The 23,881-nt window shown below is 48.2% G+C and overlaps 1 protein-coding gene across 1 annotated transcript; it reads right to left on the bottom strand.

Annotated features, from left to right (window-relative positions):
- Positions 1 to 592: 592 nt before the first annotated feature.
- Positions 593 to 18,602, bottom strand: FAM78B (family with sequence similarity 78 member B). Its single transcript, XM_077825091.1, has 2 exons — positions 18,340 to 18,602; positions 593 to 1,115 (listed from the first exon to the last, which is right to left on the bottom strand). The coding sequence occupies exons 1-2, from the start codon at positions 18,600 to 18,602 to the stop codon at positions 593 to 595; spliced, it is 786 nt and encodes a 261-aa protein (XP_077681217.1).
- Positions 18,603 to 23,881: the final 5,279 nt, after the last annotated feature.

Raw genomic sequence — 23,881 nt, 5'->3', positions numbered from 1 at the left:
CCTTGGACAGTTCCCTGTGGACTCAGAACTTGCCTGTAGCTAAGTGGAACGGATGGCATGGGTTGTTATCCCCCCCCCCCTTTGTAAACATTCTTTTAGTTCCAATGAGCAAGGTGATCATTTGATTATCAATCAAAACTGCATAGGTATAAAAACGTGGTAACACCCCACCCCCTCGGTCAGACAGCAGGATCGAACTGGAAGACCATGAATGTCTAGTGTGCATGGTCTCCATTTCTACATCTAATTGGTTGGGAAGCAGCATTTGCCACAGGCACTGTTTAATCATATTCTCATTCCTTGCATGTTATGGCAAGGGAATATGAGTTATTCAGGTAAGAAAGCCTCTTCCAGCCAAAATAACCTGGAAGTACAGAATCTCCCAGGTATGTCATTGGAAGTCCACCAGCTGTGCAATTCCTCTTCTGTGACATAGCTTTGGCCACTACCAGGTACCATATTCTTTCTGAATAAGGAGGAACTCTATTTCCATTCACCAGAGGACTTCCATTCTGCTTTGGCTCAGAAATCCAGTTCATTTGCACCATACCAACAGGAATGAAGTCCTCAAGCACGCACACCCACACACCATCTACTTGGGAGGTATCACTACCAAAGGCTGGCCTCGTTTGGGTCTCCACATGAGGACCTGGGCATCGTTGGCGTTGGGTTTCACTAGTGCGTTTGGTGGGATGGGTTCCATTCGGCTCAGAATCCGGGGCTGCTCCTGCTGAGTCCTTCCCACTAGTCGTGCTCGCTGCCCCAGGAGCTGCAAGGGATCCACTTCAATGTCCACGCGCATCCTCCACTTTATAGTCTGCAGGATGATCTTCTCCTTGGTGGTCATGTTCATGGCTACTAGCCACGTGGTAAAGCTTTGATCCCTCTTAATCCTGGTCAGCAATGGTACATTGCTGTCACTCACAGGGACAGCCCACGTCACACTGGGGTAAAAATTGTCATTCATACTGACTGAGAACCGGGAGACCTTGTTAGTGGGCCCAACCAAGGTCACCGTTTCCGTAGTGTTTCCATACCAGGGGTAGCTCACACCATCAGAGTCACTGATGGCTTTTACTCTCCCTTCTCGCAAGTCAGGAAGTTCCCAGCTGGACCTACGGAATGAAAATGAAAGAACCAGGTTATAAACGAAGCTGCACCAACAACTACTGGGTAGTTCCCGTAGTCTACAGCAGGGTGGGCTGATTTAAATCAAAGCAATTTAAAATCACTGATTTTAATCATGATTTAAATCAGCAAGCAGGAAACCTTGATTTTCCTACATTTTAATTGTTTTGCAATTATATAGCTTAACTTACATTTATGCAGATTATTTTTTACATTTTCATGATGTTAGAAAATGGTGGATAATGCATTTCTTATTTACCAGATGATTAATTTTGTGCTCAGTGTCAAATTCTGTTGAGACAGGAATTTGAATGCAATTAAAAATGCAAAAAACCCATAGCATTTAAATTTTTTAAATTAGTGAAATAAAACTACCTTAAATGTGTTGGATATACATGAAAAAAAGTTTATCAAAAAAAGGTTTGCATTTAGAACTGATTTATTAACGCAAGGAAGTATTATTTGTAGTTAGTAAATGAAATTGATTGTTTCCTATCACTGTGTCCTTCAAGATATCAGATCCCGACAGATCTCATCCTCTCAGACCTAGTTTTTATTAATAGACTGGAAGAGGAAAACAAGCTTTCCTGCTTTTTCATCTTCCTACTGGTTTTTAACTCTGAATGAACTAATTGTTGAACTAAACTAGTTAAATACACTGAAATGAAGAAAACATCCTCTCTGCACCTGCAGAATACACTATTTTCTGGTTGTAGGTGCTTAGCCCGTGATTTCTATCAATTCAGTGATTTGACTTTCTTGAAAATTTTGGCAGTAAACATATACTGCTTATATTTTTAAATGTAATTTATTTGATTTTAATCAATTAAATTTAGACCTTAACATATGCTGTCATAATTTCACATAAGATTTCTATAAATAAATCTGTATTTAATTTAAATTTAAAAAATCCATTTTTTAAAAAAGCCATTAATTTTTATCCACCCTGGTCTACAGGGGCATTATTAAAGACAAGAAGCTCCGCGCTAACACTCACAGGATGAAATGTTTAGCTGGAGAGAGAAGAAGAAAATAGATAAGAGGATAACAATTTAGTACTTGTGATCCTGCTGAATGAGTCATTGCTGCATCATCAAAATTGCTCAGGACACTCTAGGTAACATAGGACAAGCTGAACAACTCAGTCAGATCCCAGCTAGTACTTATCTAGCATCTCGATCAAAAAATCCTACCCTGCTTTTCAAATGAGTGACCAATTCCTCACAGCATGCTGGTGACAGAGACGGTCAGGCTCAGGTTTTCAAGGCCAACTAGTGAGATTTAGCCACACAAATATTCATGTTAGTCACAGATTTCAAGGCCAGAAGGAGCCATCAGATCCTAGTCCAGTAGTTCTCAACCTGGAGCCCAAACAGCACACAGCTGCAGCCCATGTGACATCCTCAGGGACACACAGGTTGTATATATACACATTGTGTGGATGCAGTCCACATAACACATAGAGAGCTCCATATGTGACCCACAATGGTAAACCAGTTGAGAACCACATACCTAGTATGACCTTCAGTATATCACAGGCCACCCAGCCCCACTCACTAAATCCAACAACCAAAATGAGACCAAAGTATTACAGCCCACAGGAGACTGGAGTATTATGTGCCACAGGCATAAAACAGGAGTGACCCAGGTGCACCAGGACCCGAGGCCCCCGCAACAGCAGGGAAATGAGGAAGTGAGATAGACCCAGATAATCCTGGCAGGCAACCCACATGCTGGAAAGGAAGGTGAAACCCCCCCAAGGTCGCTGCCAATCTGACCTGGGGGGAAATTCCTTCCCAACCCCACACATGGTGATCAGTTAGACCCTGAACACGTGAGAAAGAACCAGCCAGCCAAGCACCTGAGACAGAGAATGCTCGGGGCCACCTCAGAGCCCTGCCCTCCCCGCCCAGTGTCCCATATCTGGCCATGGCAGCACTGACGGTTCAGAGGAAGATGATAAACGAAAACTCCCACCCCTGAATATACTGGGGTGGTAGGGCTGGAGGTCGCATGGGGGAGAGAATCCCTTCCTAACCCCTGCAGGTAGACAGCTGAAACCCTGAAGCATGCTCTTCAGAAATATAAGACACATACTGGAAGCGAGCCCCAGGGCTTCTGAGCCTTGCTCCCTACCACCACAACCAACCCTGTCATACAACCACAATCAAAAATCTGTTCCGCTCTCTCCTAAAACTAATTAACTCTGATTGGGAGGCTGCTCCAGACCTCACTCTCTGGTAGTTAGACACCTTCTCATTTCCAGTCTGAATTCGTTCATGGCTGGTTTATACCCATTTGTAGTTGTGCCAATATTGTCCTTTAGCTTAAATAGCTCTTCACCCTCCCTGGTATTTACCCCCTGATGTAGTTACATAGAGCAATCAGATCCCCTCTCAGCCTTCTGTTTGCTAGGCTGAACAAGCCAGGCTCTTCCAGTTCCTCCCTAAGACAAGCCCTCCGCTCCCCTGATCATCTTAGTAGCTCTTCTCTGCACTTGTTCCAGTCTGAATTCATCTTTCTAGAACATGGGTGATCACAACTGTACAGGGTACTCCAAATGAGGTCTTACCAATACTTTGTTCAATGGCATGAACACCTCTATCTCTACTGGAAATGCCTCACCTCATACAGCCTAGGATGTCACTGGCCTTTTTCACAGCCACATCATTAAAGGTGGCTAATTAATAGCCCAGTGATCAACCCACACACCCAGGTCTCTCTCCTCTGTTGCTTCCAACTGATGAGCCCCAGCTTGTAGCAGAAATTCTTATTATTAGACCCTCACTTTGAACTTGACCTTGCACTTTGAACTACTGAATTTTCATCCCATTTCTGTCACTCCAGCCTTCGAGATCAACCAGATCTTCCTGTACAGTACTGCTCTGTATTGACAAAGCCTCTCAATTGTGTACCATCAGCAAATTTCATTAACGCACTCTTACGCAAAACTTCACTAGTAACCTCCCTCCAGTCTGATAATTCACCAGTCAGCACAACCCATTGCCTTCTTCCCTTTAGCCAGTTCCTTAGCCGCTTAACAATTCTGTACTGATCCCCATCTTCCCTAACTTAGCTAGTAATTTCCAGTGTGGCACAGTGTCAAATGCTTTACTGAAGTCCACGTATATTAGATCTACTGCACTTCCCCTATCTAAAAAAAGTGTTTTTTTCAAAGAAGCAAATCAGGTTAGTCTGGCATGATCTACCTTTGGTAAACCCCTGTTGCATTACATCCCCCATACCTGTTCCGTTACATCCCCCTTTAATTTAATGTTAATAGGAACTGTGTGGCTAAATCCCCTAGTAGGCTTTGAAAACCACAACTTAAGTGATCGTGACCAAAATGACAAGTGATAAGATAAGTGACCCAAGACCACACAACAAGTCAACAGCAAAGCTATTTCCTGGAGTCCAGTTATTTGCCTTAGCCACAAGAACCTCCTCCCCTATGCACTAACGTGAGCACAAAGAGAAGGTCCTTCAGCTCGGAAGCCATTTCCCCACTGCAGGGAGCAATCAAGTGCCTCCTACAAGTACAAGTTCAAATTCTTGGTTTCTTTGCAGATTCAGAATCATTGTGGACGGAGGTCTTTGCTTTGCCAACCCAGCTGTAAATTAATTCAACTGCAGTCTAACTGGTTGGGCAAATTTCACTTCCAAGTCCGTTAGGTAGCGCTCTCCCTCATCGGCTCTCTTCTGGGGAACAGTGGCCTTTTCTACCTGCCAGAGTTGCCACTCATCCACTCCATTAACAGCATAATCCGGGAAGCAGTTGCCAGAGTTCTGAGGCTGGGTAGGGAATATTTTCATTGTACTACCGTGAGAACCAAATCCCTGCAAAGCATCCTGGGAGAACAGTCCAGATCAGATCTTGCTGGAGTTAAGGTAGCAGAACTCTGAGGGGTATCCAGAAGAAGAGAATTATTCTGCGCCTATTTGGAGATCCAGGATAGTTTAGATTTTGCAAAATGCCCCATAAGACCAAGTACCGGATCTCTCATCCTCCTTCTGAAGTTGCCAGAAATAGAATTTTTTTTCCCTCTTTTTAGTTTTCTGAATTAATTTATTCTGATTTTTAAAAGCTGTTCCCTGCACCAGGCAAACAAACACAGCTATCAATCATTTTGTTACTGCCCCATCTTAGATCAGCTAAGCACGCTGGACACTGAAGGGTCTTTGCTCTGAAAGGTTAGCATTATCAATGCAAGGTACCAAGAAAGGGGAAGGGGGTCAGAAGAGGGTACAAATACAAGTGCACTTGGCTTTTATTGAAGTCTGTTGTTAATTCAGAGCTTTTGCCTGTAACAGTTGTGAGGCCAACAGCTGCCTACAACTGCATCTCCTGGCAAGTGACAGCTGGGCTACAGTTTCCTGAGATGTCGATAAAATCAATTCTCTCTGACATTCCCATAAACTCACGAGTCAGTGCAAAAACTACTCATGAAAGCTCATGCTCAAATAAATTGGTTAGTCTCTAAGGTGCCACAAGTCCTCCTTTTCTTTTTGCGAATACAGACTAACACGGCTGCTACTCTGATACTCTGACCTGGTAATTGAATGCAAGGATTTGGGTCACACATTCACTCGCTAAAGCAGCAGGCAGGCAGGCAGGCAGGCAGCACTCCAGAGACGCAAAGCTGCTCTTCCCTTTCCTCTTGAGTTGTTTTTTTTCCTCGCACAGCTCAGTGGCACAGAGCCCACCATGCCACACCCAAACGTGGTACCACTGAACAACCCAGGATCCAAGCCTGCAGAGCGCGCCAGGCAGGAACATTCTCCAACTGCTGATCCAGAATTCAAGAGCAAAATACTTTTACATCTTGCTTCTTTTCTGGCATTTTAGATAAAGGTGACTTTTTACAAAAGTTGGCACTTTTAAAATAACAAACACAAACTTTGAAAGACAACAGATTACACGGTGTGTTTTCCTCAGGGCAGGCACAGAATTATAGAATATCAGGGTTGGAAGGTACCTCAGGAGGTCATCTAGTCCAACCCCCTGCTCAAGGCACTCCAAACCCTCCAAGGGTTTTACTTCCATCCACTCAAATTGCAGAGATGCACAGAATTTCGGGCCAAGAGAAACCACTGTAACCATCTCATCTGACCTCCTGCATACCTCAGATCACAGAACGTCAACCCCCTTCTGTAAGTAACCTGTACTCTACTTAGCTAATAACTTAGGGATGAACTAGAGCTCATTGTTTAGAATGGCATCCAAATTCAATGTAAAGTCTCCAAGTGGTGACCAATTTCCCACCTCCCCCGTAAGCTGTTCCAGACATGCTAAACAGTTGCATTCTATTCGCAGTCTGAATTTTTCCTAACATCAGATTCTAGACACTACATCTTGTTACAAGTTGGCATCTTCCTACGTAGGTCTAACCTTGATAAAGCCACCTCTTCACCTTCTTTTTGATAGGGTACGTAGCTTGTGCTCTGTTGTAATAACTGGGCCTACAAAATTACCCTAACTGTGAGCTCAACTGTGAAAAGTAAATGAAAGTCCATCAAATGTCACAATAACCTATTAACAACAAATGCTGATGGGAAAAGGTGTAAAAAACACAGACTGAATTAGCCCAAACAAAAAGGCCCACTGATCTAACTCAAGGGCTGCGCTAAGATCACGCTTTGTAAAGAAGAAAAGTGCGGAACCAGAAAACAGTGAACCAAAGTTGGTATGTTGGAAACTAGGCCTAACTGGTGGACAAAATAAGGAGAGGAGAGGCTATTCCACCCATCACTGCCCTTTGGAGGTACTCAAAAAAGAGACTGGGGGGTGGGGGAGGGGGAAGAGAAACTGTACCTGTAACACCAGCTGGAAGCTGAAAATAGGGGACAGAACAAGATTCATTATCAGGGTTGCCACGTTCTTCTGGGACCCTGGACCTTCTTCATGTTAATCCTGAAAGGTGCCCCGACCAGACCAGGCCAGAGAGAAGGGAGCCAGGTGACATTTCCACCTCCACTGGCTCTGGCTAAATCCCAAATATCATCCCCTACTCCTCGAGTATGTCCTCTTCCTTCACCATATTAATTCTTCTCTTCCTAATCTTTCTAACTTCAAATGTCTTTCTAACGTCTAATAAGAATCTGGCTTAGCCAGTCAAGACTGCATATTTTGCAGCCCTGCTGTGAGCCTGTGAACAGAAAGAGCAGCTAAATGCAATGTCTAAACAGCCTTATGCTGGTACGAGTTTGCCAGGTCTCGGTGCTGCTGATCAGACCATGTGCTGGGCCTGGGTTTCTCCAGCAGTGAGGTTGCAAGTGAAAGTTAACACCAGAGACAGCAGCTGCATTTTCTGTCTTTGCTGTTCTTTCCTCTCCCCTTTTGTGTGTCTTTGTCTTGTCTTCATGCTAATCCCCAGAGCCAAATGCAAGTGCCCTGACTCCTGCCCCACTGAAAAAGCAGCACCTGCTTCCATAGGCACCTCCTCTCCACCGCATGGAATTTCTTGCAGTGGCAGGGCAGGCTTTGGTCCTTGGTGTAAAGAAGGGGAATAGAAAGAGGGAGCCAGACTGTTCTAGCCTGTGAGATAACAAGAGAGGCTGCTTTCCACAGGCAAGCCATCAATTCTGCCAGAGCTCACTGTCAGTATCACCCCCGCCCCCGAGCTGCTGCTAATGGCAGTCTGAGAAACCATCCCTGGAGTCACCGCTCCCGTGGGGCAGTCTGCATAGTTGCTCAAAAGACAGCTCAGCAAAGGAAGTACCTCTTCAGGGACAGCTTTTATTTATACATCTGATGAAGTGGGTTCTAGCCGACGAAAGCTTATGCCCATAAATCTGGTAGTCTCTAAGGTGCCACAAGGATGCCTCGGGTTTTTTTGTTTGTTTTTTGCTGATACAGACTAACATTCCTACCACTGAAACCTTTTATTTAGGGTTATCCTAGATCTCACAAAACAAAGAGACCAGCTCCCTGTTCCCTAATCCCATGACATGCACTCTGCCCAGTCATCTAAGATGCCTTGGGCAGACCCCTGTGCAAACAGACCCCTGTGCAAACAGTTTCAACTGCGCCTTGAGTTTGGATCTGAACCCACATCTCCAGAGGTGACAGGTGAACAGTCCACGCACCACTGTGCATGTGCACACTCACACTTGTCACTCACCAGATCACACCGTCATTAACTAACTCCCTAGTCACCTATTGATCTCACACCCTGATCAGAAATCAATGTATTTCGGGAGGTGCCATCACACAGCACACACGGTGCACACTGCAAGAATCAAATCTGAATCAAGTCGTCACTGCAAAGAAATCAACGCCAATCCCTGCCTGTTTTCATAGCGCCCAACGAATGCGTTTTTAGCTCTTTACAGACCTTTAGGGGAGGGGAGAAATGTTTCCAGAAATAATTGATGACCTCATTGTATGGCAGAGAAATCCCTCAACCAGTGCAGGGCAAGTTCAGCACATTTCCCAGTTGCAGAGCAATTATTTAAACATGGCCAGAGTGATGACTCAGCAGGACTCATTCCAGTGCACTGCAGCAACTGTGTCTAAACCAGCAGCTCCTACTCCCCAAAGGAGGGTGGGGAGAGGGACAGGGAGAGACAGCACCCTCTACATGCCACTTACAAGTTCCCTGAAAATTCACAAAACGAAAGCGTAGGCACTGGTTATATCCATCACCATTGAAAAATCTTTTTTTGTCAAGAGGAAGGATAGCCTTGTGGTCAAAACACTCAACTAGGACCTTGGGCAAATCACTCTGGCCCCAATCCCTCAAATCAAGGTTGCCTGGACAAGCTTAATTCAGCCCCCTTGTGATATGCATTAAGATACAGTCATTAAATGCATGAAGACATGCAAGTGTTTCCACAGGACCCCTGCCTTATTCAGTGTACAGGACGGATGTCCTCTTGGGAGCAACAGGGTGGTGTCGTGAATAAAGCTGTTGTTTGTAGGACCCCTGCCTCATTTGCTACAGAACCTAGAAAGTGAGACGCAGGTAAGTACAGGAAGAGAATGGATGGTTATTGCAATTAATTGTCACCCAGGGAAGATGGGTTCTATCCCTGCCTCTGCCACAAATTTCCTATGGGATGCTGGGCAAGTCACTTAGACCAAAATGTTCACCGATGGTCACTACTTGATCTAACCTGTTGCTCATTTTCTGAGCACTCAACTCAAGCCTGATTTTCCGACGTGCTGAGTGTGAACAAACGGAATTCAAGTCAATGGGGCAGATCCTCAGCTCACGTAAACTCTCCTGGTTCTATGGAGCTCAGCCAATGCAGGCTGTCCTACCGCCCATGAAGCGAAGATAGTCACAGCAACTGAGGGTCTGCTACTAGCTTGCACCAAAAATTCACTAGTGCACTTTAACTCTGCCACAGTTAGCAACAGTGCGGGTGCCAAGCCTGGATAAGAGAGGAGGGTTCTGCAGTTGGGTTTGTGACCCACTCGGATAAAATCTTACCGCACCAAAAATAGTTACGTTAAACCAAAATCTGAGGATGGTAGGTGCAGCTGGAACTCAAAACCCAAGTAGGACAGAACTCAGTGGCAGCTGAAAGGAAGCCGAGAGCTCAAGACATTGAATCCTGACAACCAAATCTGAAACAAGAGGAGGTACATGGAATGTATGTACTTTATACAGTACGGGAAGCTAGCACAGGTTACATTCAGAGGGTATTTTTTCATGTCTCATGTACTTGGCCTCAGTGAGACAAGATGGGCAAGGAATGGCAAGCTGGCGTCAGGCAGTGCTACAATCTCACATGGGGAAGGCCAAAGAAGAACTGGCAGAGGACAGTGAGAGAGGATACTGAATGTGGTGGCATCACCTGGGCAGAAATGCCACAACTAGCGAGTGACCATAATCAGGGGGGAACTGGACTGCCTGGTGTGTCAGAGGCACAGGAGTGACAAAGATCTAAGGTAAGTAAGTGCACTTTGATCTACCTCACTCTGAAACATGAGTAGGTAGCTTAATGTGCAGTAGCAGGACCCACACAGCCAGTTACTGGACAGCTAGCACATGGCAGATTTACGCCCAGGTTACCATGCGCAAACTCTTTGTCTAGACAAGTCCCCCAAATCCCCTAGGGACTTGGCTATTGCTATGGACTATACATAGAAGATTCTCAAATACTATGGTGATGGGCAACAACAGAAAACCTTTCCATCTACACAGAAAACTTACCAGTATTACTATACCAGTATAATTATACTGCTATAGCTTCCCATATGGATTCTCTTATGTGGAATAACAGATTTTCAGTTTTCCTTATGTTATATAATAATCCTAGTAAATTTCCCCATGTAGACAAGATCTTAGACAGATGAAAGATAGTATGTGAGTGTCTCAAAATCTAGGGCAATGGGGGCCATATAAGTAACTTAGCTAACGAGATCCAGTAGGAGAGGCTTTTATTAACATGCTTTTCACAGAACACGCCCTAGCCCACGCTCACATGCTCTGTTTCACTTTGCAATAAGGAGGAATCAGACTAGGTATCAAGAACTAAACTTATAAGGAAAAAAAAATCTCATGTAACTCCCATTTGCAAATAGCATTACTGTATACTTCTGCATTTGTATCCTTCATGGTAAGCTCCCTGAAGAAACAAAACCAAGCTGTATTTTATAAAAGGGGGACTTAGAACCCTGAAAGAATTGTGAAACTCTTCGTGTCAAAAAACAGAACAAACATGTAAAAGAAAACAAGGGAATTCAAACACAAAATACTGCATTTAAAATAATGGTATGACCCAAGTGGAGAAAAGGAAGGAATTACTCCAGATGATAATACCTAGCTCTTTTCCTCCATAGACCCTACAACACTTCACAATCTCCACAATCTGCATCCAAGTGTCACAATCTCCCTTTTACAGGACACAGAGAGGAGAGTGACTTGCCCATGGTCACAGAGCAGAGCAGTGGCAGACAGCCCAGGTTTCCGAAGTGCAGTGCTCTATCCACTAGGTAACACTGCCTTCCATTATGTACCCAAACAATGGATATAACATAGTCAGATGCTTCCCTCTTCACCCCAACACATACACTTTGATGTTTGCTTTTAATACAGCTACACATTGAAGCAAGCCAAAGCTAGCAGGCGCCCTTATATTTGAACCTCCTGCATTCTGGTTTACACCCAAACTCAGACCTGGTCTACGCTGCAAAGTTAGGTTGACGTAAGCTACCTCTCATCAACCTAGTTGTGCAGGTGTCTACATTTGTGCGTGTCTCCCGCCAATGCAAGTGCCTCATCATGGCGACACAGTAACACGGCCATGTACTGATGCTGACGCAATGCGAATGTAGACGCTGCGTGACCTGCGTTGACCCTAACAGTCCTCCAGCAGCTGTCCCACAATGCTTGACAATGACTGCTCTGGTCACAATTGTGAGCTCCACTGCCCAGCAGTCATGGAGACCAGAGGCCACCCTCCCTTGTTTAAAAACCTCATGAATTTTTGCAATGCCTTTCCTGGATTGCCCAGCTTGGCGAGCACACCCAGCTCTGGCCTGGAACAGACAGGAGGTATTGGATCTCCTGGGCCTGTGAGGAGAAGAGGATGTGCAGGTACAGCTCCAGATCAGCCAAAGAAACATGGACCTCTATGAGCAGATTGCACAGGGGAAGCAGGCAAAGGGGAACAGGGACTGGCAGCAGTGACCATAAGAACGGCCAGACTGGGTCCGACCGATGGACCATCTAACCCAGTGTCCCGTAGCCAGTAACCGAGGCTCCCGAGGGAACGAACTGAACAGGCAATTTCATGCAGTCCCGCTTCTGGCAAAGCAAACACGTCAGGCATACCAGAAGGCAACAGTCAGTCCAAGGCCGAGCCACAAACCTGCCACTTTTACATCAAGCTTCATGCGTTGCAGGGACTGCCCCCACCAGCCCGCAGAGCAGACCTGACACCTCCAAGGACCCTGAGACACACACCCCTGCCATGAACAGCAAGGACAAGGAGGTGGAAGGTGGATACGTGACTGAGGGAGGGGGCACCTATGCTGCGAGCCAGGACCTGTTTGAATCTCCACTGCAGTCCCGGCAGTCGAGCATGGATGAGCCCGATACAGGGGAAGAAGCCTCAGGAAAGTGTGTAAATACATTTATCATTACTAATGGCTCCCAACTCCAGCGGAACAGGACACAGCTAATGACTTTTATTAATTTACTTGTACTAGTAAGAAGTCGCAATACGACCTGTAGACTTGGGGGGGGGGGGGAGGAAGGCTGTGCAGAGCAGTTTGTTTATGTACAGAGGGAAGTCCCTTGACTCCTCCTAAGAGATCTTGATGAAACCCTCATGGAGGTCCTCCGCAATCCTCTCTCAAAACTTTCTTGAGAGAGCAGCCTAGTTTCTTCCTTGGCAGGAGGACACTTTCCCATGCCACTCCACAATAATTTCAGGAGACACCACTCTAGTAAACAGGCTAGCAGCCTACAGGCCCAGGCAGCTTTAGAACACCAGCAGCAGCTGTGTTCTCTGTTCCTCTGAACCCAGGAAGCTGAATAGCAAATACCACCTCCTCAGCCACCCCGGACCCTGAATGGGGCATAATAATAAGCAAAATCTTCCTCCGCCAAACCCGTAACCGGAGGCTGCAGCTGTGCCAGGGCAGGCTCAGCCTTCCCTGAGCTATTATACCTGCCACCCATAGGAGAGGGAGATGCACCAGGACACAACGGGGAAGTACCACAAGTAGCACAGATGCTGCAGACTCCAGTGGACCTAAAGGTTCGACAATCACAGTCTCGCCTCCCTTTGCAGTCAGCGGAGAACTCCATTGCATCACCTCCCTACAGCTTCCACCAACACTTCACAGGGCATCAAGGGTCGCATCCCCACCCCTACTGTTCTGCACCAGGGGACGGTAAGGACAACCCAGCTTCACGTACATTGACCAGTGAGAGCCATGGTTCCTGTACCTGTAGCCGAAATGAACTGAAATGAACATGAATGTTCTTTCACCTTGTTTGGTTCTTTTCCTTTATTTCCAAAGTCTTTACTGTATTTGTTCTTTAATTGTATATAGTGTCTATGCACTGGTTTTGGTACACAATAAAAATCTATTTCTGAGAATGTAATTCATGTTTATTTCACAACCTATGATTCCGAATGCCTAGTATTACTGAAAGTGCCCAGCTATTTGGTATTATACAGAACTCACTGGATCAGTGACAAACAGTGCAATAATTATAAAAGTACAGCACGTACCACAACATTAGCAGGTGCATTAGCAAAGAGTATTATAATCCCAAATTTGCACCAAGCACCACATAATTCCTAACAGCCCTCGAAACACAGACAGGACCAGGTGAAGCATAGAGCACCACACTGCACTACTGGGACTGACTGTTAAAATGCTCTTTCAAAGCCTCCCTTGGCCAAACAGCTCTGTGCTGAGCTTTTGAATACCCTTTGCATCTGGCTCTTCAAACTCAGCAGACAGCCGCTCCACCTCGGCTCTCCACCCTGGCAGCAACTTTCCCCCCTTAGCTTCACAGATAACATGCAGAACACAGCAGGCAGCTAGAACCATGGGGATGTTCTTTTCTCTGAGAACCAATCTTGTGAGTAACCACCATCAGCATCCCTTCGATCTACCAGAAGAGCACTCAACTATCATTCTGCATCTGCTGAGCCAGTAGCTGAATCTTCGCTTGGTGCTGTTGAGGCGGTTGATGTACGGCTTCATGAGCCAGAGGAGCAAGGGGTAGGCTGGGTCCTCCAGGTTCACTACTGGCATTTCAGCACTGCCAGTGATAAATCTGTCAGTCAGGAAAGAAAGTCCCTGCTTGTAGCTTTCCAAACAGTCCTGTGTTCTTAAAGGTACAAGCATCATGCACCTTCCCAGACCAACCAACTCTGAAGTCGGTGAAGCATCTCCAGTGATCCACCAATACTTGCATGACCATAGAAAAGTAGCCCTTTCTGTTGGTGTACTCTGTGCCAAAGTGGACTGGTGCCAAAATAGATATGTGTGTGCTATCTCCCCACTGCAGTTCAGGAACCACATTGCGGCAAATCCATCCACTATGATTCTGCACATTGCCGACAGTCACAGTCCTGCATAGCAGGAGACGATTAATGGCCCTGCACACTTGCATGACAATGGTCCCCAGAGTGGATTTCCCAACTCCAAACTGAATTCCTGCTAACTGGCAGCAATCTGGCGTTGCAAACTTCCACAGTGTGAGCACCTCTTGCTTCTCAATTGTCAGAGAAGCTCAGCTTGACAAAGCCCTGGCTGGGATGATTTAGTTGGTGTTGGTCCTGCTTTGAACAGGGGGTTGCACTAGATGACCTCCTGAAGTCTCTTCCAACCCTAATCTTCTGTAGTTCATTCTGGTGTCCCTGCGCTGGAGGGCTGAGGCAAGCTGGACACACAGATCCAGGAATGTGACCTTCTACACCCAAAAGTTCTACAGCCACCACTCGTCCTCCCAAACCTACATCGTGACGTGAACCCACCAGTCAGTGCTCGGCTGTCAGGCCCAGAAGGAGCTCTCCCAGTCGGCAGCTTCTCTATGAACACCACCATCCATCTTAAATTGGTTTTTGCTATATCCCACAGCAAACGTCATTTCCCCTCTGCTGCAGTCCTTCTTGCTCTGCAGATTCCAGAGGAACATGCGTCCTGTATTTAAAACGCTCATGACAATAGTGCAGAGCTGTGCAGGCTCCATGTTTTTGTCAGTGAATATTTGTAGGATTTTTAAAAAAGGGGCAAAATTGTGGGATAGGGATGCCATTATGGGAAGGAGAAAGTTGCATGATGGGAATTGACCCCTCACTCCCAGTCACTGCTGCATGACTCATTTTTGCCTCACCATGCAGTGCAAAAATTTCCCAAAAGACAGCGTGCGGGAAAATGACAAGTTGCACACTGGTATACCTACCCATGGTGCACTGCACTGTGCACTGACACAAGCATTCCTACTGCGTACACACAGCACTGACGCAAAGAGGTATGTACATATGCATACAAGCTAAATACCAGCGGTGGTGCTTTACGTCGACATAATTTACATCAACCAAAGTTTGCAGTGTACACATGGCCTCAGAGACTACAGCAATGCACATTACAGAAAACCCCAAAATACAGAGAACTTCAGATGGGGGGGGGGGTGGTTGGGGAGTTTTTTTTTGGTCCCTTAATAAAATCTGTTTCAAGGAGCAGCTTGATTTTTCTGTACATTTTCCTTGTGTAGGAAGCACTCGGAACTTTATAATGTAGAGCCACACACAGAAAGCCCGATTCTTTATTGCCCTACATATCATGTCCTCATTTCACTCTGGCAAAGCAAGCATAAAACCCTACCATTTCTTTACTGGGAAGCATTTTACAGCCATTTTGTGCAGGAGTAAGCAGAAGCACGAGGTACACAGCATAAGACAACAAGGCTCATAACAACGAAGCATGCAATGTTCAGACGCCGAGGCACGACCTCTACCCAGCAATACAGTCCACGTTCACTCAATTGCACACACAGCAATTATAAATTCATGTCCATTTGCACATGCAATGCACCCAGATGCCAATGCAGTGAGTATACTACAAGTCCATAAAATACACATCGCCTTTTTTAGGCTGTGGAAAACAAGACTCCAACACAACAAGCTAAGCACATGGCTCCATTTTTCAGCACTCTCCCAAGTCATCAGCACATACTCATTAGCCTGGAAAAAGTAAGTTTTTAATGATGCAGAACACGAACACAAATATTCCTTTTTTAAAAAAAAAAGATACAATTCATCTACTATAAAAAGCCCCCTCTACGTTCCCACAACCCAGCTGCCAGCATCTAGAGAAGGACATACTAGCCAGAGGACAGCCAGAGCAGAGTCATCAACTGATAAGAAACTGGAGCCTCCTACAAGTGCCAACAACTTCTGATAAAACACTAAGTCCACCTCCGGTTTTAAAAAGCACTCAGATGGTGCAGTCTTTCTATAGCCTTTGACTCGAATTCCTGAAGCATGACTAGTATTACATTTAAGCACCCAGCAGACTAGAACCAAAACCTACAAGGCACCTTGGCTTCATTTTAATTGGTTAACCTTTGAACACTTGGATTGATTCAAGATAGCTCTCAGGGACTCGGTTATGGATCTGGTTCGTGAATCACTGGGTGAAGTTTTCTGCCTGTGTTATGCAAGAGATTATCATAACAGCCCCGTTTGGCTTTAACATCTATTAATCCAGAGGACCCTTACAAGCCCACTACACAGAAGTTTTAAGACAAACCTTGCAAGCCACGTCTCACATTCAAAAAGGAATTGTTCCTCACCAGCTGTGTATTGCGCAGAGACTGTTTGTATTCATTTAACAGCTAAAACAAACAAAACACCTAATCCACTTCCTGCCCTAAAATGAAATTCAGAGGACAAAACCATAGGCAATCTCAGCTCCTGTCGACTACACCAAGCAGTCAAGACCACATCTCTTTCTTGGGGTTGCATCAGTAAGAGGCTGCTCGTTAAGAAGGAAGAGGATCTGTGCAGCATAATAGCACCATACAGCAGCGCACATTTGTGATGAGGAAGGCCCGAAGATTAAAGGGTATTACTGACACTAGTACAGGGCTCTTCATTCTCTGTAAGAGAATGCCCTCAAGCCTTTTCCAACAGTTCTTTCAGTAGGGTTTTATGCAATGTGCCTAATTTAGTAACATTACGCTAGTAGTACAGTCGTTCCCTATGATAACTGGGTGTCAGCATAGTGATTAGGTGGGTATCAGCAGAGCCTGCCAGCTCCCAGCCAGAACACGCACACAATGACAATTCCACAAAGCACTCAGAGGAATGTGGATCTTTCAGCTCTCTCTGGTTCCACAGGAGGTACTCACCAGGGTGACATTTGTCAATGAACACTACAAACAAAACAGAATGGGACACCCGGATGCTCTGCATTCATGGGGAGGCTGGAAATCCCAGCATTAACAGGAAGACTTCCCGCACAACTCCCTTCCACGCAAGCAGGCAGAGAGAATCCGAACCCGCCTTAGCATTCCCAGGCAACAGGCAGGGAAGCAGTTTTGCTCACCCCTATTCTACCAAGTTGAGCTGCAACACACACACACCCAGAGCAATAAATGGCTGGCAGGATTCCCACTGTCCTTGCAATGTTCATAGCTTAGCGCTTTCTCTCCTTGCATGCTCTTGAAGTGACAGAACCCTTCCCTTCTAGTGCTAGGGTGCAGAGTGGGAAATGGGGCGGATGTGGGATGGGCTGTAGGTGTCCTGTACATGCCCAGGCCACTGTAGATGCTGTAAGGGATGGGGGGGAACGAGTGGGGGGAAGGGGGATTGGAAGGACAAAGGAATGTGGAGGGGGTGGGATAACTGCAGTCCTTTACATGCCCAGGTCACTGTAGGTGTTGTAGGGAGTGAGATTGGGGGTGAGAGTCCTTTACACAACCAAGTTGCTGTAGGTGTTACAGGTTGTGGGGTGCATGGCGGGTATCAGGCAGATGTGGGGGTGCAGAGGGATGCAGGGGTTCCTTACATGCCCAGGTCACCATAGGTATTGTAGAACTCCATGTGGGTGGGGGTAGGGGGTGCAGGAGGTTCCGGGGGGGTGCAGGGGGATATGGGGGATGCAGGGAGTACCGGGGGTTCCCTTACATGCCCAGGTCGCTGGAGGTGTTGTAGAACTCCATGTGGTTGTGCGGGCTGAGCGGGGGGAGGGGTGCAGGGCAGGATGTGGGGGTGCAGGGCAGGATGGGGGGGTGCCGGGGGTCCCTTACATGCCCAGGTCGCTGGAGGTGTTGTAGAACTCCATGTGGTTCCGGGGGGAGGGGTGCCGAGCGGGGGGGAGGGGTACCGGGCAGGATGGGGGGGTGCCGGGGGTCCCTTACATGCCCAGGTCGCTGGAGGTGTTGTAGAACTCCATGTGGTTCCGGGGGGGGGGTGCCGAGCGGGGGGAGGGGTGCAGGACAGGATGGGGGGGTGCAGGGCAGGATGGGGGGGTGCCGGGGGTCCCTTACATGCCCAGGTCGCTGGAGGTGTTGTAGAACTCCATGTGGTTCCGGGGGGAGGGGTGCCGAGCGGGGGGAGGGGTACCGGGCAGGATGGGGGGGTGCCGGGCAGGATGGGGGGGTGCCGGGGGTCCCTTACATGCCCAGGTCGCTGGAGGTGTTGTAGAACTCCATGTGGTTCCGGGGGGAGGGGTGCCGGGCAGGATGGGGGGGTGCCGGGCAGGATGGGGGGGTGCCGGGGGTCCCTTACATGCCCAGGTCGCTGTAGGTGTTGTAGAACTCCATGTGGTTGCAGGCCTGCACCCAGCCCACCACCCAGGTGTGGCGGCGCGGGATGGGCGGCATGGTGCCCCGGGCGGCGGCGCGGAAGTAGGGCGTGCGGTAGCGCAGCACGACGGGCGAGCTCTCCTCGATGGCGGTGGCGCCCGGCTCGATGGTGGCGGACACGTCGCTCAGGACGATGTTGTCGCGCCGCACGCGCGCCTTGCACGCGACGCTCTGCAGGCAGCCCATGGCCCTAGGCGGGCCCCGGCCCGGCTCCCCGCGGCCGCTGCTCCGGGCTGGGCGGGGGCGCAGCGCCGCCGCCGCCGGCCGCCCCCGCCCGGCCGCGCATCGCAGCCTGGCCCGGCCGCTCACCTGCGACGCCGCCGCCGCCGGGGATGATCGGCGGAGCGGGCGCGGTTCGCGGCGCCGCGCGGGTCCCTCGCCGGCTGCCGTCCGCCCCCCCCGCCGCACGCGGCGCCGGCTCGGCCGGGGGCGGGGAACCGCGGGGCACGTGCGGGGGCGGGGGCACGGAGGGGCTCAGGTGGGCGGCAGGGGCTCGAATGGGGGTACGGTGGGGCTCGGGGGCAGGGGCATAGGTGTTCACATGGGGGGCAGGGGTACAGAGGGGTTTGAGTGGGGGTGGGGGGATAGAGTTGAGGGGGGCGGGGGGAAGAGGCAGGGGCTCACATGGGGCAGGGGTGTAGAGGGGTTCAGATGGGGCACACAGGTAGAGAGGGGCTCATATGGGCAGCAGGGATGTAGAAGGGCTCATGTGGGGACCGGGGCTTACAGTGGGGTGTGGGGTTGAGAGGCTCAGGTGGAAGTCCCAGCAATGACAGAAGTAGAGGGGGACAGGCAGGCAGGGACTTGCATGGTAGTGGGCCCATGGCAGGGGTGAGGCAGAGTCCCCAGGGTGCAGGGGTTCACGCGACAGGGTGGGGCTTTGGTCAAGGGATAGCTCAGGGCACATGCACAGTGTTCAGGAAGGGGGCTGGGCCAGTGTGTATTGCATGGCTCCTGTGGTGCCTCACACAGCGGGGGGGGGGGGGGGGGAGAGGGAGCAGTTCATATGTGGTGTTGGGGGGGGGGAAGGGGTGTGTCAGGGCACACGTGCAGTGCCTCACATTGAGGGTGTGGGTGGGTGGTTACGCCTCGGGTGTCTGTGACTGAATGCACCCCTGTATTCACACCCTACCTACTAATGTAACAATCTTTGTGCAAATTATGCCATGTGAGGTATCATTTGAAAACTAACAACTCACTGGACCATAATATCATGATGAAATGTGCAGTAACAGTAAAGCTGTGAACATTATCTGAAATCATGGCTAAATTGTGTTTACCAGACAAGTCTGGGGAGGGTGTAAACTACTTTCTTAAAGACAAAGGTCAAGATGACACTGTTAGCCAGGTTTCAGAGTAGCAGCCGTGTTAGTCTGTATTTGCAAAAAGAAAAGGAGTCCTTGTGGCACCTTAGAGACTAACAAATTTATTTGAGTATAAGCTTTTGTGAGCTCATGAAACTTATGCTCAAATAAATTTGTTAGTCTCTAAGGTGCCACAAGTACTCCTTTTCTTTTTACTGTTAGCCAGGTATCATTAACGCTTATGGGCCATCACCTGTCAAGTGGCCATTCTTTGGCAAGGAAGACAGGTCGATCAACATTGGACCTTTTTCACCAGGAGACTCTAACCTCAACCTCACAGCAGGAAAGAACTTTATCTAGGGGTAACGTAACGCTCAGGAAAATGCATATCAAAGGCGGACTGGACTATAAAAGTGAGAGTCAGGATAAAAACATCCCAAGCTCTCTTTTCCTAACTCTCTCTCTTTCACCTGAAGACAAAAGAAACAGCCTATGGACTTTGAGAGAAGATCCTGACCTGAAACTTGGAGAGCTCTGTTGCTGGAAGCTACAACAACAAAGCATTTGTGAGGCACCCAAAGTTGCAGGGCAGGTGGTGACACAACCCCCCACTGGTCTGGATTGCACCCTGAGTGTCCTAGTATCACAGGGCAAGTTTGGTGTGGCTCATGTATTGGATGAGGGTTCGACTGAGGCTATTGCAGGGCTCCTGTGGGCCCTCCCACAGCGGTGTGGGGTAGGTGATACGGCGGGGTATGCCTGGCCCATGCAAGGGGGAGTACAAGACATGGCAGCCCAGATGCAGTGGAAATGAATGAAATCCTGCTCTTGGCCTCACACCCTTTGGAGCAGTTACACACCAATTAAAAGGGTTTAATGCCTTCCTGAAATCTTTCCAATACTGACACTAACCAGGGCAGAAAGCATTCCTGCAGGTGACCCAGCCAAGGTCACACAGGGAGTCAATGGCAGAACCAAGGAGAGAGCTCAGCTCTTTACCCCTGTGCTATGCTTGAAGCACAAAACCATTCTTCCCCTTACAAGGGAACAGGACAGGTCACAAAATAAAAAGGAGAAGGGTGGGAAGGAGGGGGTTTGACAAGGGTACAAAGGAAATCCCATTGTGTTCCATGCAATAGAAAGGACGGCTCAAAGGAAATAAGGACAAGTCACAACGGAACTGTCTTCCAAGGTCCTTACTGTAACAGGGTATATAGGTACCTGGAGGCCCTGTGGTCCTACCACACCCTGGCCCAGGAATGGAGCAGTGAAGGTGGGTCCTCCATGCCTCCCTAGAAAGGCTGCAGGGAGGCAGCCAATCAGAGCCTTGCAAGCACAGATAAAAGGAGCTGCAGGGTCTGAGCAGGTCAGTCCCTGGCTGGGACCAGAGGGGTGAGGAAGGACTGGAAGTCGGTGAAACTCCAGGTAAAGAGGCTGGCAGGGAAGACAAGAGACCCGGCTTAACAGGGATATGTCAGAACCCAAGGACTGTAACCCTACGGCAAAGGCAGAAGATGATGGGACTAAGTGGGAAGGAGCCCAGGGAAACCATAGCATCTAATTGATGGAGTTAAAGGGATCACTGAATGCTGCCCGTAGGGTCCTGGCGGTGGGGGGGCCAAACTAGTGGGTGGGCCATGGTCCCTCCACTGGCAACTGGGGAAGTGGCCTGAGCCCTGAAAAGGGGATAAGACTGTACTGAAAGTGCAAGAAAGGGGCTGGAGTTTAAACAGGCCCAGAGAGGACCAGCCATGTGTTGGACTTTGTTACTCCAGAAGGGGACTGAACTGAAGAGATGAACTGGTTGGAGAGCTAGGACAGTGAGAACTGGTGAAGACTGAGTTTCCTGTGAGAAAGTCCTGGGAGCAGTGCTCTGTAACAGCGCAGGGATGGACTTGAAGTTAGCCCAAAGGGTCTGAGAACTGAGCCCAGAGACAGGGCTAAAGACACTAACAAGGGCACAGTGATAAGCCTTGGTGGTTCATCCATTGTTGATTGTGTGACTTGGCTAGAGGGCTGAGCCACCGAGGACCTTGTTCAGCAAGGGCAACAACGTACAAGGGGTGCCAGTACCAAAAAAGAAGTTCAGGATCGCACCTAGCCAACAGGTGGTGCTCACAAGACGTGAGTGCCCCCCCCATGTCACTCATTAGCCACACCACTGTTCTCATCCATTGATGTTCTTGTACCATATTCATCACTGTGTCTGAGCACCTTCCAGTAGTGCATAAAACAACTTGACTAACATCTGTCATGTGTGTTCTCTCATCCTTTCTCCAGAGAGAGTTCTGTTTTTGAAATGTTTATAATATGTATATACACACAAATGCACACTGCTATATATTCATGTTGGAGAAGGCAGATCAAAGAAACGTACCTTGCAGAAGGTGGTGAGGTTTGTGAAGGTCCTTCATTCTTAGGGAAGTTAATTCCACAGACAGGCACCTGGCCCTGAGAAAGCTCTCTCTGCTGCACAGATGAGCTTTCCCCTTATTGTTGAGAAATCCATGGGGCCAGAGGAGTGGAGTTGTTGACCATGGTCTTCAACCCGGAGGTTTAGATCTTTTTAGATCTCTTGCACTTTGATTTGATAGTCTAAGGGCTTGGTTCATATCTTCAAGTTCATGTTGGAACCAGAGCAGGGAGGGGAGAAAGGGCTCTGATGTGCTTGTGGTAGGCTGAGTTGCAGAGGAGACACATGGCAGCATTCTGTACCGGTTGGAGTTTAAGCGCCGAATGCTTCATGCCCACGTATGTCACATTGCTCTAGACCAGCTGAGAGGCATTGAAGTTGTGAAGAACGGAGGCCAGGTCATTGTCCACCAGCATGGGGTGGATGGCCTCTCCCACCCGCATGGATTCACAGTTAGAGGTGGTCCTAGCATCCTGGGGTGACTCCTTAGATTTTTTTTTTCCAGTGTTTACATTTTTTTTTCCATTTAAAATTGAACGGTCTAAGCCTTCTAGCTTCAAAGAAAACTTTCCAAGGCCTTAATGCTCGTGAGGAAGGCATCATGGCCCTGGCAGGGAGAGGGGCATGGAGAAGGGAGAGGAAAATGTCATGAGAGGGCCAGAGCTGCAGCTGGAGTAAACTGGCAATCGGACAGATCCCCAGATGAGGTAAATCAGCAGAGCTCCATTGACTTGCATCATTTGGGAATTTTGGCCCACAGGATCTCACCAGTGATTTGCGAAGAGTGCTCTTTATTTATCTTTGGTTTGGGCTACAGAGCAGGTCTGAAAAGGGACTAGTTCCTTTAGAGGCTTTTCACAGTAACAGAGCAGAGGTTTTCCCAATCAGGCATTGAAGCTATATGTGCCTTTGCTTTACCTTCACTGCCACTGTGGTGTTGGCCTTAACTTGCCCCTGGTGGGGCTGGTTTAGTCACAGAAAATCATGTTCAGAAGCAAATCTTTTGGCCCCTTTTGAAACTTTTCAGCCCTTCCTCTGGGTGCTTTATAGACCTTCCCAGCTTTATCCAGGCGACCCCCTGAGAGCTATCACTAACTACTGAGTCCACAGGCTCCTTACAAACTGTAGCCCTGTTGGTCATGATGACTCCTGGGCTCTGTCCATCATCTGGACTAAACCAGGCACAAGCAAGGCTGTGCCCAGTTCCCCTAAGGGCCAGCCTTTGAACAACTGGTGTTTTGGCCTGTGGATGTGCCCTTGGACCAGTGCACCATTACAGTCAGAAATTCAGGCATGGTATCCCATGTTTTCCCTGCTAGATTCTATGGCCAAACTGCAGTTAGTAAGACTGTAACATCACAAATATCCAGCAAGAGAACTTGGTTCATTGACTGGAGGAGTGACTCTTATGAATGGGAGGAAAGCAGTGGGGATGAAGGAAACAAACTAGGAAGAGAAGTTGAAGAGAACAGCTAGGGAAGGAGAGAAAATGCCAGAAAGAAATGGAAATTGATGAAGAAAAGCTGCACAGCATGTGAGGTTTGAGATGAGCATATTTAATGTGTTCAGCTATATTGTATTAAAGTGGTTCTATAAAGCAACTCATAACTTGGTAATATGCAAGCTCTTTAAGTCATATTTCTGCTATGTGCAGTTGCTAGCACCAAACAGGGCCCTGATCCATGACTGAAGTCCTTGGGTGCTTCCTCAATGCAAACTAATAACTAGTGTAAATGCACAAGCAAATG

The sequence above is a fragment of the Eretmochelys imbricata genome, chromosome 8, assembly GCF_965152235.1.
Source record: "Eretmochelys imbricata isolate rEreImb1 chromosome 8, rEreImb1.hap1, whole genome shotgun sequence".
Classification (NCBI taxonomy): domain Eukaryota; kingdom Metazoa; phylum Chordata; order Testudines; family Cheloniidae; genus Eretmochelys; species Eretmochelys imbricata.
Note: the sequence above shows the minus strand (reverse complement) of the source record. Positions and strands in the feature narration are given on the sequence as shown.